Consider the following 13,229-nt stretch of genomic DNA (forward strand, 5'->3'; position numbering starts at 1 on the left):
GTGGCCTGAGGGCTTAGCTGCTCTGCATCATGTGGAACCTTAGTTCCCTGACCAGGAATCAAACCCGTGTGGCTGCATCACAAGACAGATTCTTAACAGCTGACCCACCAGGGAAGCTCCGCAGAGGGGGTTTTTGTTTCCTCGGCAGGCGACCTGCTCCAGAAAGCCGTCCTCTAACCTGAGTGCCGTTTGTCACCCTTTCAGGACCACCGGGCCCCAAAGGTGATCCGGGGGATGCAGGGAAAGAAGGCGAGCCTGGAATCCCAGGACTACCTGGACTTCGAGGTAATGGAGGCCCCGGGAGGGACCTGGACATACCAGGAAGGGAAGGGGCTCTCCCATCCATCCCTGACTTTCTGTTTTATTGTTGATGTCGGTGATGGGGCTCTCAGGACAGTCCCCAATTGACTCAGCTTCAGACGCCCTGTTCTGTTAAAAGACTAAGAGGTTGTTGGTGTAACGTGGTGTGTTTTAGTCTCTCAGTCGTGTCCGACTCTTTGTGACCATGTGGACTGTAGCTGTCAAGCTCCTCTGTCCATGGGATTTCCCAGGTAAGAATACTGAAGTGGGTTGCCATGCCTTCCTCCAGGAGCTCTTCCCCACCCAGGGATCAAACCCAGGCTTCCGTGTAGCAAGCGGATTCTTTACCATCTGAGTCACCAGGAAAGCCTTGCTGTTAATATAAGTCAGTTAAAAAAATATATAAGTTCTTTCTGATTTGGAAAGCTTAAAACATTTTTTAAGTAGTGTAACACTAAGATGGAGCAAATCCTTTTCCATATAAAGTACCAGGATCTGAAGGACAAGAGTGCACAGGAGTCTTACAGCTCCCTGAACCCCAGGTCAGGGCCCCTGAGACCAGGATCATCAGAAGGAATCAAGGGCGTCCTTTGATCCAGAGCAACCCTTCAAGTATGCCACACCCCGTCGGCATTTCCTGGGTCCCAAGCACTTGACCCCTTGCTTCTGCGGAAACCACCCCAGTCAGTAGACACCCATCCTCTCCTGCCCTCTGCTACCTGCCCTAGTGACAGCCTGGAAGGTCCAGTAGCTGACAGGGAGGGTACTTTGGGACCTTCTGGAAAGAATGTGTTCTCCTTACATGCCTTGTCTCAGGAGTTCCTGTTCCATTGCCTTATCAAACTTTGCATCCCAGCCTGTCAATTCTGGAGCCTCTGCTGTGAACAGCATTTTTCTAGGAGAGTGTAGAGTCTTCTTGGGGCTTCCCAGGGGGCAGGAGACGAAGGAGACATGAGTTTGATTTCCTGGATTGGGAAGATCCCCAGGGGGAGGGCACAGCAACCCTCTCTGGTATTCTTGCCTGGAGAATCCCATGGACAAGAGAAGCCTGGAAGGCTATGGTCCATAGGTCGAAAAGAGTCAAACATAACTGAAATGACTGAGCATGCACACACTTAGAGTCTTCTAAGTCAGCAGTCCCCAACCTTCTCGGCACCAGGGACCGATTTCATGGGAGACAATTTTTCCTTGAACGGTGAGGTGGGGAGATAGTTTCGGGATGAGTCAAGTGCTTTAAATTTACTGTGCACTTTTTTTCTATTATTATTACTTCAGCTCCACCTCAGATCATCAGGCATTAGATCCTGGAAGTTGGGGACCCCTATTCTAAGTGATGTAAGAAAAGAGGAGGCTTATCAGGGGAAAGGTATCTGCTTATTTATGTCAGGAATCACACCTCCAAACCCTCTCCTTCCTAAATCTCTAAGGAGGCTGCAAACAGGGGAGGAGGCAGAGGCTGGTGGAGGCGGAGCTCACAGCCTGGCCTTCACTCCTGGCCTCCGCCTCTCAGCGCAGCTCCCTAAACTCAGAAGTTAAGGATCCCCAAGGGCTTCCAGAGCAGTCTTTTTCTTCCTCAGTCAGTGATGGGATGGGGGACCCCTGGGCATATCGTGCATGAGATTCAGAATTCCATGACAGCAGGGCTGTTGGCCTACAGGAATGTTATGTTAGGGGGCGGAGGGGAAAGGAATCAAGCCCTTTTCTGAGGTCTTTCCACCCTCTTGGGACCCTGGTCATTTGGTGTTTGCTGTAGAGAAATCATAAGTGAAAGGCAGATTTCTTCATGTCTTGGAAAAAGGTCAAAGAAAACGAACTAACATTCAAAGCAGGAAAGAACAATTAATTAGTTAATCAGAGTGCCCTGCTTTGCAGAGATAACTTTGGGCTTAGGTCAGGCCTCCAGGGGTGGAGGCCTCACTGGGTAAAAGCAATTGTTGACTTCTGGTCTCTATGGTGACCTGCAGCTGGTGTCACGGGCCTTGGGGCCAGGAGCCCTGGGGCCTGATAGATCAACAGCCTGTCTCACCCCAATTATTGAGCTTTTGGACTTCCTCCCTCCTTGTCAGCCTGCCATCCCCTTCTCTACACTTCCCTGTGTTTGTTGCAGGGAAGGGACCTTTCTATTTTTTTTTTCTATGGAATGAGGAGTGATTTCCTCTTCTTCCTACCCTAAGTACCAATAAGCCCTTTTCATCCAGCATGAGATGAAGCCAACCCATTAGGGCTAAGATCCTGTCTGCAACAGTGTCTGCTGTGTGACCTTGGGCAGGTTGCCTCACCTCTCTGGGCCTCAGTTTTCTCATTGGTAATACAGGTGGAATAACACCTCAGATTATGGGCAGAATTAAATAAGATACTTAATAAAAAGCGTTCAGGAAAGTGCCTGGCACATTCAAAAGGCTCAAGATTTTTTTGCAAATCTAAATCTCCAGCATAGGTAAAGCTAAAGAGAGCTCGCCCAAATGAGTTTGGCACCTCCGACATTGCTCACAATAGACTCGGACCTTTCTTGGGGAGGGATCCAGACTCATTGGGTTAAAGGTGCTGACGGGGAGAGTTTGTGTTGGCCTTTTGAGGTCTGTTTTTGCAGCATCTTTAACTGAAAAAAATCAAGAAGCAGAGGCAACAGGAAGATGCATGGTTGAGCCAGACAGTGGTCACTGAGGGCCCTTCCAGTTCTGAGTCTGAGGCCCCAAAACTTTCTTGTCTCCCCTAGGTCTGCCAGGGGAGAGAGGGACCCCAGGACTGCCCGGCCCCAAGGGTGATGAAGGGAAGCTGGGAGCTACTGGGCCAATGGGCATGCGTGGCTTCAAAGGTAACACTGCATCTCAGAGCATGCTTGCTTACCACCCGCCCCTGAACACCAACTTGGGCACTGGACTATGGACTGGGCTCAAATTCTGGTTCTGCCACTGACCCGCTGAGTGACCTTGAGCAAGTCACTGAATCTCCTTAAGCATCTGCTTCTTTTCTTCCTTTTGGCCATGCCACGTGACATGCGAGATCTTACTTCCTGGATGAGGGATGGAACCCATGCCCCCTGCAGTGGAAGCATGGAGTCCTAACCACTGAACCACCAGGGAATTCCCATTAATCATCAGTTTCTGCATCCCCAAACTAGAAATCCTCATGATGCCATATTTCACAGGGCTCTCATGAGGGTTACATGGAATGCATATGAGTGAAAACGCAGTAAATTCTAAAGCACTATAGAAATGCAAGGGCGTGTTCCTGTGCTTGCAGTTCAGTGACGTAATGAGAGGAAACCGGGCCAGGAGAACAGAGACTGCAAACCCAGGCTAGCCCCTGCCCCCAGGACGGCCAGATTCCTTACAGTTTGTCATATTCTTTTGGTCCCCCAAATAGTTAAAACTTTAAACAGTTCTCAGATTTCCACTGTCAATAGTGTTTCTTCTGACTTGTTTTCCTTCATGTTAATAGTCACCTTGTTCATTTTCAGGGGAGCCCATCTTTGCATGTTCATTTCGAGTCTCCAAACCTCCTAGCACCATTGCAGAAGAAGAAATCTGACACTCTTTCCCTGGCCTTTGCCTCCTCCCTTGTTCTCACCCCACATCAAGGATGACCTGTTGATCTTGGATCACTGGGAATTTTTTATTTTACTTTCTGCCTGGTGATTAAACAGACTGAGGTTTTCCTTCCTCTTATATCCACATTTTTAAAAATTGATTTTTAAAACACATTACAAAAGCAGCGCATGCTTACTAAAAACAATTCAACAATACAGAAATGCATAAAGTCTAAAGTACACAGTGAGTGCCCTCCTTCGTGGTCTCTTAGGTGCTTACTCTTCAGAGTAACTACTGCAAACACTTTGGAGCACATCCTGCCAGACTTTTTTCCAAAAGCACATTCATATTTACATATATGGTTGCCTTTGTTGTTGTTGTTGTTTTTTTTTTTCCAAAACTTGGATCACACAAGGCATCTTCCCCTGGAACTTGCTGGCTTCCTTTTTTTCATGAGAGAATTTGCCATAAGCTTTTGATTTGTAGTTGTCTTTCTGGAGGCACTTGGATGGAATCCCCTGGTCTTTTTAATGTCCCCTTGAGTGGTGTCAGGACCTTTCAACTTCTTTGTAGAGTGAGATGTTAGCTGAGAAAAGAGCTTTGTTCTTTTAACTATATCCTAGGAAGGAAATGCCACAATTCCCTGGAAACTCCCTCGTGTTGTATAATCTCCCTCACCAAAAAATCTGCCCGATGTAGAACCTATGTTTCTCCTTGTAACTGAAGACCCTCCCTGCTTCCTTTTCTTCCTGCATGCTTATTAGAGCAACCTTGGATTTAAGCTTCTAAAATTTTGGCTATTTAGTAGGAATATCTTTTCTTTGTCTGCTCCCTATGGGATACCATGCACTCCTTTAAGTCCGTGCTGCGATGGTCCTCTGTGTTTTAATTAAGAGGGAAGGAAATGTCTCGGCTTGGTGCCCACCCACCCTGCTCCCAAGGAGGACTGGACAGACAGCATAACTGACTCAAGCTCTTACCCTTCCTGCCATACATGCCCTGCAGGTCTGCGGGCTCCTGCCTCAGCATTTCTCTGGTTTGGGGTTAATGTCTCCTGCAGATAAGACTTTGTTCACCATGCGGATTTATTTCCATTTCTAATGTGGGTTTTCCTCCTCTGTTCTAGGTGATCGAGGCCCAAAAGGGGAGAAAGGAGAGAAAGGAGACAGAACAGTGGATGCCAGTAAGGAAATTCTGTTGGGGTCACTGGATTCTGGGTCAGCACGGGTGTGGCTGTTGCCCCAAGCAGCCCCACAAGTTTTGGGGTCTGGAACATGGAGCCATTGGCCCTGACTCCAGTGTCAAAGAAGCTACCTACCTGCTCTAGGGCTCAGTTTGTCCAGCAAGAGAGAATTATACCCCAGGGGCACAGGCTATGTTTCCAGTGGTTGTATAAGGGTCTGGAGGCAGACTGCCCAGGCTTCTTTCTGGTTGCCTCACTACGTAATGTGTGCCTCAGTTTTCTCATCTATAGAACGGGAATTAAAAGTGTTCTTACATCATAGAGTCATTGTGAGAATTAAATGAGTCAATCCATGTAACTGGTGGTTAGGACACATGGTTAGGACTCAGTATTAATTATTAGTATCCTATGTAATACACCAATTCAGACAGACTTTCTCAAATCATCAGAGATGCTTGCTAAAATTCAGTTACTGACTTCATTAAAGAGCTTGACCTACCTGGGTGGTTATATGGGGAAAGGTGTTGAGGCTAAGCAGAAACCTGTTTGTTTTTTCCCTCTGCCACTAACTGAGCAGTGATGCTGGAGATTTCATTTGGCAGACCACTGAGTCCAGAAATGGATGTCTGTCCAACTAGGGTCCTTCCTACAGTGTTTACGAGGGAAGTCAGCTTATCTAGTTCTAACACTCTTTTCCAGGGCTTATTTCCATTATGAAGGGCTCCATGTAGAAACTTGGAGAGACTGCCAGAGAATAGCGAGCCCCCAAGCCAAGTTTCAACGAATAGAGTTTTCTAGCCAAGTTAAAAAAATGGTACCAGCACATAGTATTCTGGGGGCTCTGAAATCTACCATCTGGGTAAAGGCTCAAGCTGTTTACCCTCTTCTAAGGCATATGGGCTCTGGTGTGGGCTCTCCAGGAATCCAGGGCCTGGGGAAATGGACAGACACCACTGTAGATGCACACTTTGGACCCAGTGTGAGGGTTTCCTGAAGGCTGATCCTTGGTTTCAGTGGATCCTTAAAGTGACACTTCCATCCAAGCTATGCAGGGCCAAGAGACCTTGCTCTTGAATAGTACCTTCTCCAAAGTCCCTGAACCTTTATCTTGCCTCCTACTTCCTCTGCCCTTTCCTTTCCTAGGACAGTGGTTAAGGATCCAATAGGAGAAATGTACGTGATAGCTTTTTGTCTCTCTAAAGCGATGGGTGTACCTGAGGACAGGTATGCCCATATCTACAGGGACTCCATACGTTCATCTTCCATCGCTGTGTCGTGCCAAGTTGCTTCAGTCATGTCTGAATCTTTGCAACCCCATGGACCATAGCCCACCAGGGTCCTCTGTCCATTGGATTCTCCAGGCAAGAATACTGGACTGGGCTGCTGTGTCCTTCTCCACACCTTACCTTGGATGCTGTAATCCACAGCAAACTATATACTTTCTAGCATTATCTAGAGTCCCTTTCACGGAGAAGGCAATGGCACCCCACTCCAGTACTGTTGCCTGGAAAATCCCATGGATGGAGGAGCCTGGTAGGCTGTAGTCCATGGGGTCGCTAAGAGTCAGATACGACTGAGCGACTTCACTTTCACTTTTCACTTTCATGCATTGGAGAAGGAAATGGCAACCCGCTCCAGTGTTCTTGCCTGGAGAATCCCAGGGATGGGGGAGCCTGATGGGCTGCCGTCTATGGGGTCGCGCAGAGTTGGACACGACTGAAGTGACTTAGCAGCAGCAGCAGAGTCCCTTTCAAGGACAGCCAAGGGCTTGACTGGGAATGTCTCAGCTAGAAGAGATATGCTGGACCATGCAGGAGCCAAAAAAAAAAAAAAAAAAATGAAGGCAAAGGAAGGGAATCTGGATGTGATCTAGGATGTCAGTGATATATCTGAGTCACATTTCTTTGAGAGCTGGGCAAACTACTTTGTCTCTTGAACACTGCCTTGTACAGCTCTTTGCTGACTGTTGACTTTTGGTAAACAGTGCCAAAGCAGCTGAGAAGGACCCTGACATTCCCCTGTGAAATGGAGAAGTCCTGATGGGGTGGTGGGAAAGGAGGGACAGTGGAAAGATGACCTCTGAGAGGGATAGCAGAGACACCGCCCACCCAGTGCGTACCCACGGGTGCTTGTCAGACTCTTTAGCAGCTTCTCCAGCTGACTCAAGAGCAGGGGGTGGGCTGCGCTGGGCAAGCCTGGAAGAGCTGTGCGCTGTCAGTCACCATGCAGCCCATGGGGATGTTTTCATCTGTTTGCCTTGCCTCGGTGGGCCCAGCTGGGTGGGCTTTGCAGTGGGATTTGGCCCTGAAGCTGGGGGCACAATGTATAGGGGAATGGGTGTGGGAGAGAGCTGAATCGCAGAGGTTGGGGGCTCCCCCAGGCATGGGCAGGGAGCCTGGGGGAAGGGCATCGAATCCACGTGGCCCTGGAGCCTCTATTCTGCACCCAGAGGCTGGCCAGCCCCTTCTCAGGCACTGCTGGTGTTCGTTTTTGCCCTGAAGGGGCTGTACCCTCCCTGGAGCCCAGAGCTCAGATAGCTGCCCCCGACAGGACCCCAAAATGTCTCCATTGGTGATGGAGCAGGAAAGTGGGGTGGCTTTGCAGGTTCAACCCCATCGACAGGGGACTGTACACGCAGCATGCAAGGCATGAAAGACACACATAAGCATTGCAGACCCACCAGGCTGAACGGCCTTGTCTATTTCCCATTCTCAGAGGCCTGGAGTGGGGAGTAGAGGCTCTCAGGGCAAGGAGCAGCAGCTGGACAGAACACCCAGGCCTCGGCCTTCCCTGATTCTGGAATGAGAGGAAGGCCTCTGGTCTTTTTTTTGGCCACACTGGGTCTTCGTTGCTGCACATGGACTTTTTCTAGTTGCTGCAAGTGAGGGCTACTCTCTAGTGTGGTGCTCAGGCTTCTCTTGTTGCAGAGCACGTGCTCTAGAGCGCATGGGCTTCTGTCATTGTGGCTCCCGGGCTGCAGAGCACAGGCTCAATAGTTGTGCACAAGCTTGGTTGCTCCTTAGCACGTGGGATCTTCCTGGATCAGGGGTGGAACCTGAATCTCCTGCATTGGCATGCGGATTCTTTCCCACTGAGCCAGCAGGGAAGCGTCCCCGCCTCTGCACCTTTTTTTGGTGCGCCTCAAAGCTTGTGGGATCTTAGGTCCCTGACACAAGGATTGAACTCACGCCCTTGGCAGTGAAAGTATGGAGTCCTAACCACTGGACCGCCAGGGAATTCCCAGGCCCCTGGTCTTGAAGACGAGGAGTGGGCTCCTTAAACAACTTCGAGATGCCCCCACCTGGAGATAGAGGTGACAGGGCCTGAGGCTGAAGGAGGGCGATTGAAGCTCTTCGGGGCTGAGACCTGGGTCTTCCCACGGCCTCCACCCACCAGCCTGCCTCTGCTCATGCCAAACCCACACTGTAGTCAGACTCCTGGTTATGTTTCCACAGAACTCTGGTCCCAGAGGCATTCACTGGATCGCTGGGACTGAGGTTCTGAGGAGGGGCCAGGAGATCATCTTACAGAAAAGTGAGGAAAGTCTGATCCACGCTGAGTGCCTACTTCTGGAGGGGGGTTCTTAGTCATTCCTCCAGCCCAGGGCAGCCCCGCCATGAGTTCCCAGGGGTGAAAGAAAAAGTTCTCAGCCCAGGGCTCCACCTTCCTTAAAAAAGGATGTGGTAGAGGAGGAACCCTCCTCGAGGAACCCAGCTTGCCCCTGAGGCCTGGAACCTTTACCAAACACCTCCTACCCTGGTGGCACAGTGGTAAAGAATCTGCCTGCAATGTAGGATCCCCAGGTTCAATCCCTGGGAAGGGAAGATCCCCTGGAGTAGGAAATGGCTCCAGTATTCTTGCCTGGGAAATCCCATGGACAGAGGAGCCTGGTGGGCCTCAGTCCATGGGATCCCAATAATCCAAGATGACTTAGCAACGAAACCTCCACCACCACCTCCCACCTTTAACAGCAAAAAGCTAAAACTCCAGCAGGTGGGGGTGTTACTACATTAAAAGGATTGATGAGAAAAAACATAGACCCCTCCTCAGGTCAGAATCAGAATTTGAAGGTTTTCCTTTGAAGAAGGCATTATAGCAAAGACTTCTCAGGACCCATGTTTTAAGTCAATATTAAATTATTTTTCAGAACAAGATCTTGTAATTATTGATCCTTGTTTTGGCCTGGAGTCATAGGGTTTTAGAGTCTTAGGATTTTAGAGTCATAGGGGTTAGATGGTGTTTCAAACCATCTTCTCTTCCACTCCAGACAGCTGGACAGAATTCCCTCAGTCTCCCAGCTAGGTCATGGCCAAAGTGAGGCTAAATAGAATGCAGAGCTTCTGATTTCTGCTTGATGAGAGGGAAAGGTCTTTTGTTGTTGTTGTTTGTTTGTTTGAGGCAAGGCTGGTACCATGTTTGGCTTTTGAGAGTTTGGCCAAGAACAAAAAAGTTAGATTTGCACATCTTAAGACAGGAAGACATTTGTTTTACCCTCATCGATGGTCCATTTGCAAGAAAAATAAATAGTACTTTTGCAGCCAGGGAGTAAGTAAAGGATCTGTGTTGTTTAAGCCCCACAGTGTGGATTTCAAGCAGGATGTAAATTCAGATTGTTTAAAAATGTTTCCTCAATTAGGATTCACATGGGGAAAAGCATGCAGGAGGGGCCAGGGTAAATTCCAAGCCAGAGCTTAGCGATAGCTATCAGTAGCATCTCAGAAAAACTGAAAAATGGTTAACAGCTTGTGTGTGTTTTCAGTATGTAAGGAAGTAGGTTTCTGTGTGTTTGGCAGGGTGGGGAGCCAGTGGACACCCTGCTAAGTCACTTCAGTCGTGTCCAACTCTGTGCGACCCCATAGACGGCAGCCCACCAGGCTCCACTGTCCCTGGGATTCTCCAGGCAAGAACACTGGAGTGGGTTGCCATTTCCTTCTCCAATAGTGGACACCCTAGCATGCAGTATATAAGCTCAAAATAAGTTATCAGGATGGTGGTTTCTAGACAGTTCTTTTCCATCACTGCTGAGATGTCTCTGTCTCTGCTTTAACCAATTCTCAATGTTTTGTTTTGTTTTGTTTTGTTTTCTGGCTATGCCTCACGGTATGTGGAATCTTAGTTCCCCAGCCGGGGTTTGAACCCATGCCTCTTGCCATGGAAACTCAGAGTCTTAACCACTGGACCGCCAGAGAATTCCCTCTATCTCTCTTTTAGGACCTGTGTGTGTGTGTGTGTGTGTGTGTGCATGCGCGCTCAGTCGCTTCAGTTGGATCTGACTCTTTAAGATGCTATGGACTGTAGCCCTCCAGGCTCCTCCATCCATGGGATCCTCCAGGCAAGAATACTGCAGTGCGTTGCCATGCCTTCCTCCAGGGGATCTTTCTGACCCAAGTCTCTTTTGTCTTCTGCCTTGCAAGTGGGTTCTTTACCACTATCACCACCTGGAAAGTCCCTCTTTCAGAATATAGGATGCAAAGACCATCCACTGGAGTCTATGAATTGCCTTCCATCTATCCCTGTCTCTGGAGATGCCAGGGAACCTGTCTGGGATAGTGTAGCGCCAGAAGCTAGCATTCTTTCAGACCTGAGGGACTGAATTTGTTGCAATAATGCTTCTTTCAGACCAGACTTTTTATGTACACTTTTATCTATTAGTCCAACTGTGTGCACATTTTATTCCTGGTGCAACTTTACTACCTCAGCAACAGCATGATTTGAAAGTAAACCACACTTCCAAGTTAAAGTAGGCACTCACTCAGGACTGCTAACCAACTAGCCCACATTTCACTTAACTCTCCAGTCCTATCCAGGAGGCATAAATCATGTGCCTGTTAGAGAGATAAGAAAGCTGAGGAAGAGGATAAGGAGCCCGCCCCGACCCAGCGGCATTCATCCGGGGCAGAGTCAAGACCCAGGACGGGTCTGGAGTCCACTAGCAGCCCATCTTGGATTCTGTTTGATTCTCGGATTCATTCTCTCTGGCCTTTGACCTGGGGGTCAGCATGGGGTCCTTGTGGGCCTCTCTCCTTAGTGGGTTTAATATGAAATTGCTAATTTCTTTCTTACCAATGCTCATTGTTTAAAATTTATTTTTATAATTGAAGTTTAGTTGATATAAAATGTCATATGTTATAGATGTACAATATAGTGATTCATAATGTTTAAACATTATACTCCATTTATAGTTATCACAAAATATTGGCTCTGTTCCCAAGCTGTACAAAGCATCCCTATGTCATACCTAATAGTTTGTACCTCTTTATCCCCTCCCCTTGTCTCACCCCTCCCCTCTTCTCTCTCCCCACTGGCAACCACTTGTTTGTTCTCTGTGTCATTGAGACTGCTTCTCTTTTGTTATACTCACCAGTTGTATTTTTTACTTATTTTTTTAGTTTTTTAAAAAAGTTCTCGATGTGGCTCGTTTTTAAAGTCTTTACTGAATTTGTTGCAATAATGCTTCTGTTTTATGTTTTGGTGTTTTGGCCCCAAGGCATGTGGGTCTTAGCTTCCAACCAGGGATCAAATCTGCACCCGCTGCATTGGAAGGTGAAGTCTTAACCACTGGACAGCCAGGGAGATCCCTAGTTGTACTTTTTTAGAGTCTCAGTTACTTTTAAGAGACTTTTCCCCATCTCAGAGTTTGTTCTTTATTTCACCAAGCCCTCACTGTCTCACCTGCTTGGGGGCTTCTGGGATCGGCCACACTAAAGTCTTCATGCCTGGGATGGGGGCTCTGCCTCTGACAGCAACACTTCCCCCCTCACGGGCTTTTCCTGTTCTTCCTGACTGATTGTGTTCAGTTTCTGCCTTTGTTCATCCTTTCTCTTTATCCTCACATAGTGTCCCTGACAGAGGCAAACACCACAGAATGGTGGAAATGGAAAAGTGTTTTTTAAATGTTTCTTCCCTTGCCTTTATTTTTGGTGATTGAGAACACACGGAGATACAAAACTCACTCAGAAAAATTGTCTCGCGGCAAAGCAATGGTTTTTCCAGTAGTCATGTTCAGATGTGAGAGCTGGATCATAAAGAAGGCTGAGTGTCGAAGACCGGATACTTTCAAACTGTGGTGCTGGAAAAGACTGTTCAAGGGAACAGTCAGTCTCTTGAACAGCAAGTCTTGAGAGTCCCTTGAACAGCAAGGAGATCAAACCAGTCAATCCTAAAAGAAATCAACCCTGAATATTCATTGGAAGGACTGATGCTGAAGTTGAAACTCCAATACTTTAGCCACCTGATGCGGAGAGCTGACTCACTGGAAAAGATCCTGATGCTGGGAAAGATTGAGGGCAGAAGGAGAAGGGGAGACAGAGGATGAAATGGTTGGACATGAGTTTGAGCAAATTTTGGGAGATGGTGAAGGACAGGGAAGAGTGGGGTGCTGCAGTCCCCGGGGTCACAAAGAGTTGGACATGACTGAGCAACTGAACAAGAAATACCACTTCGGGTGCTGGCTGGAGCAGAGTAGGCGACACTTGAGAGAGAAATGAGCACAAGGACGGAAGATAAGGAGTGCTGGGAACCTGGTAAGAACTGAGCAGACACAGGCGAGGCCTGTCCTGAGGGTCAGTAACCCAGCACAGCACAGAGCCAGCTTGGAAGGGAGTCAAGAGGGCAAGGGATTCGTCTCACTTCTGTCACAGAGAAAAGGTAGACGTGTGGAAGGAAAGAAACGCTTAGGGAAGAGAATGTCGGTTATTCACTTACTTAGCGAACATTTGCTGGGCCTTCGCTGGAGACCGGGCCCTGGCTGAGGGCCCCATGAGGAAGGCCTGTCCTCACCTTGAGGAGCTCAGAGGCCGGCAGTTGAGAGGGACACGCAACATTCCTCAGAGAGCATGGTGGGGCCTGTAGGAGACGAACGTACAAAAGGGGTCACTGGATGATGTGTCTCTGATCCAAGTCTTGAAGACCAAGTTGGTGTCCATCTGGGGCCTGGAGAAGGTGAAAGAATTCCAGGTAGAGAACCTCACGTAAAACAGCAGAGCACTGTCTGATTAACCCAAAACGTTCGGTGCAGCAACCTTGGCAGGAATCGAAAACTGAGGCCAGGAAGGCATCTGGGGATCCGTGGACAGGAGGTCAGGCTTGGTCTCTGGGCAGCCAGGATGAGCGGCAAGCAGCGTGTGAAGTGGCAGCAGTGGGAGGTGAACAGCCAGGTGGAGGCCCAGCTAGAGGCAGGACCCAGGCCGGGACATGAGCCCCAGCCGTCCACAGTG

General features: G+C 48.6%; 1 protein-coding gene across 1 annotated transcript in view; it reads left to right on the forward strand.

The window, feature by feature from the left end:
• The window catches only part of SCARA5 (scavenger receptor class A member 5), a 133,485-nt gene that overhangs the window by 91,196 nt on the left and 29,060 nt on the right, over positions 1 to 13,229 (forward strand). The window contains exons 5-7 of the mRNA XM_070794420.1: positions 205 to 285; positions 3,017 to 3,115; positions 4,957 to 5,013. Coding sequence (XP_070650521.1) covers positions 205 to 285; positions 3,017 to 3,115; positions 4,957 to 5,013 — 237 coding nt within the window. The remainder of the gene's footprint in view (positions 1 to 204; positions 286 to 3,016; positions 3,116 to 4,956; positions 5,014 to 13,229) is intronic.

This window comes from Bos indicus, chromosome 8 (genome assembly GCF_029378745.1).
Source record: "Bos indicus isolate NIAB-ARS_2022 breed Sahiwal x Tharparkar chromosome 8, NIAB-ARS_B.indTharparkar_mat_pri_1.0, whole genome shotgun sequence".
In the NCBI taxonomy this organism is placed as follows: domain Eukaryota; kingdom Metazoa; phylum Chordata; class Mammalia; order Artiodactyla; family Bovidae; genus Bos; species Bos indicus.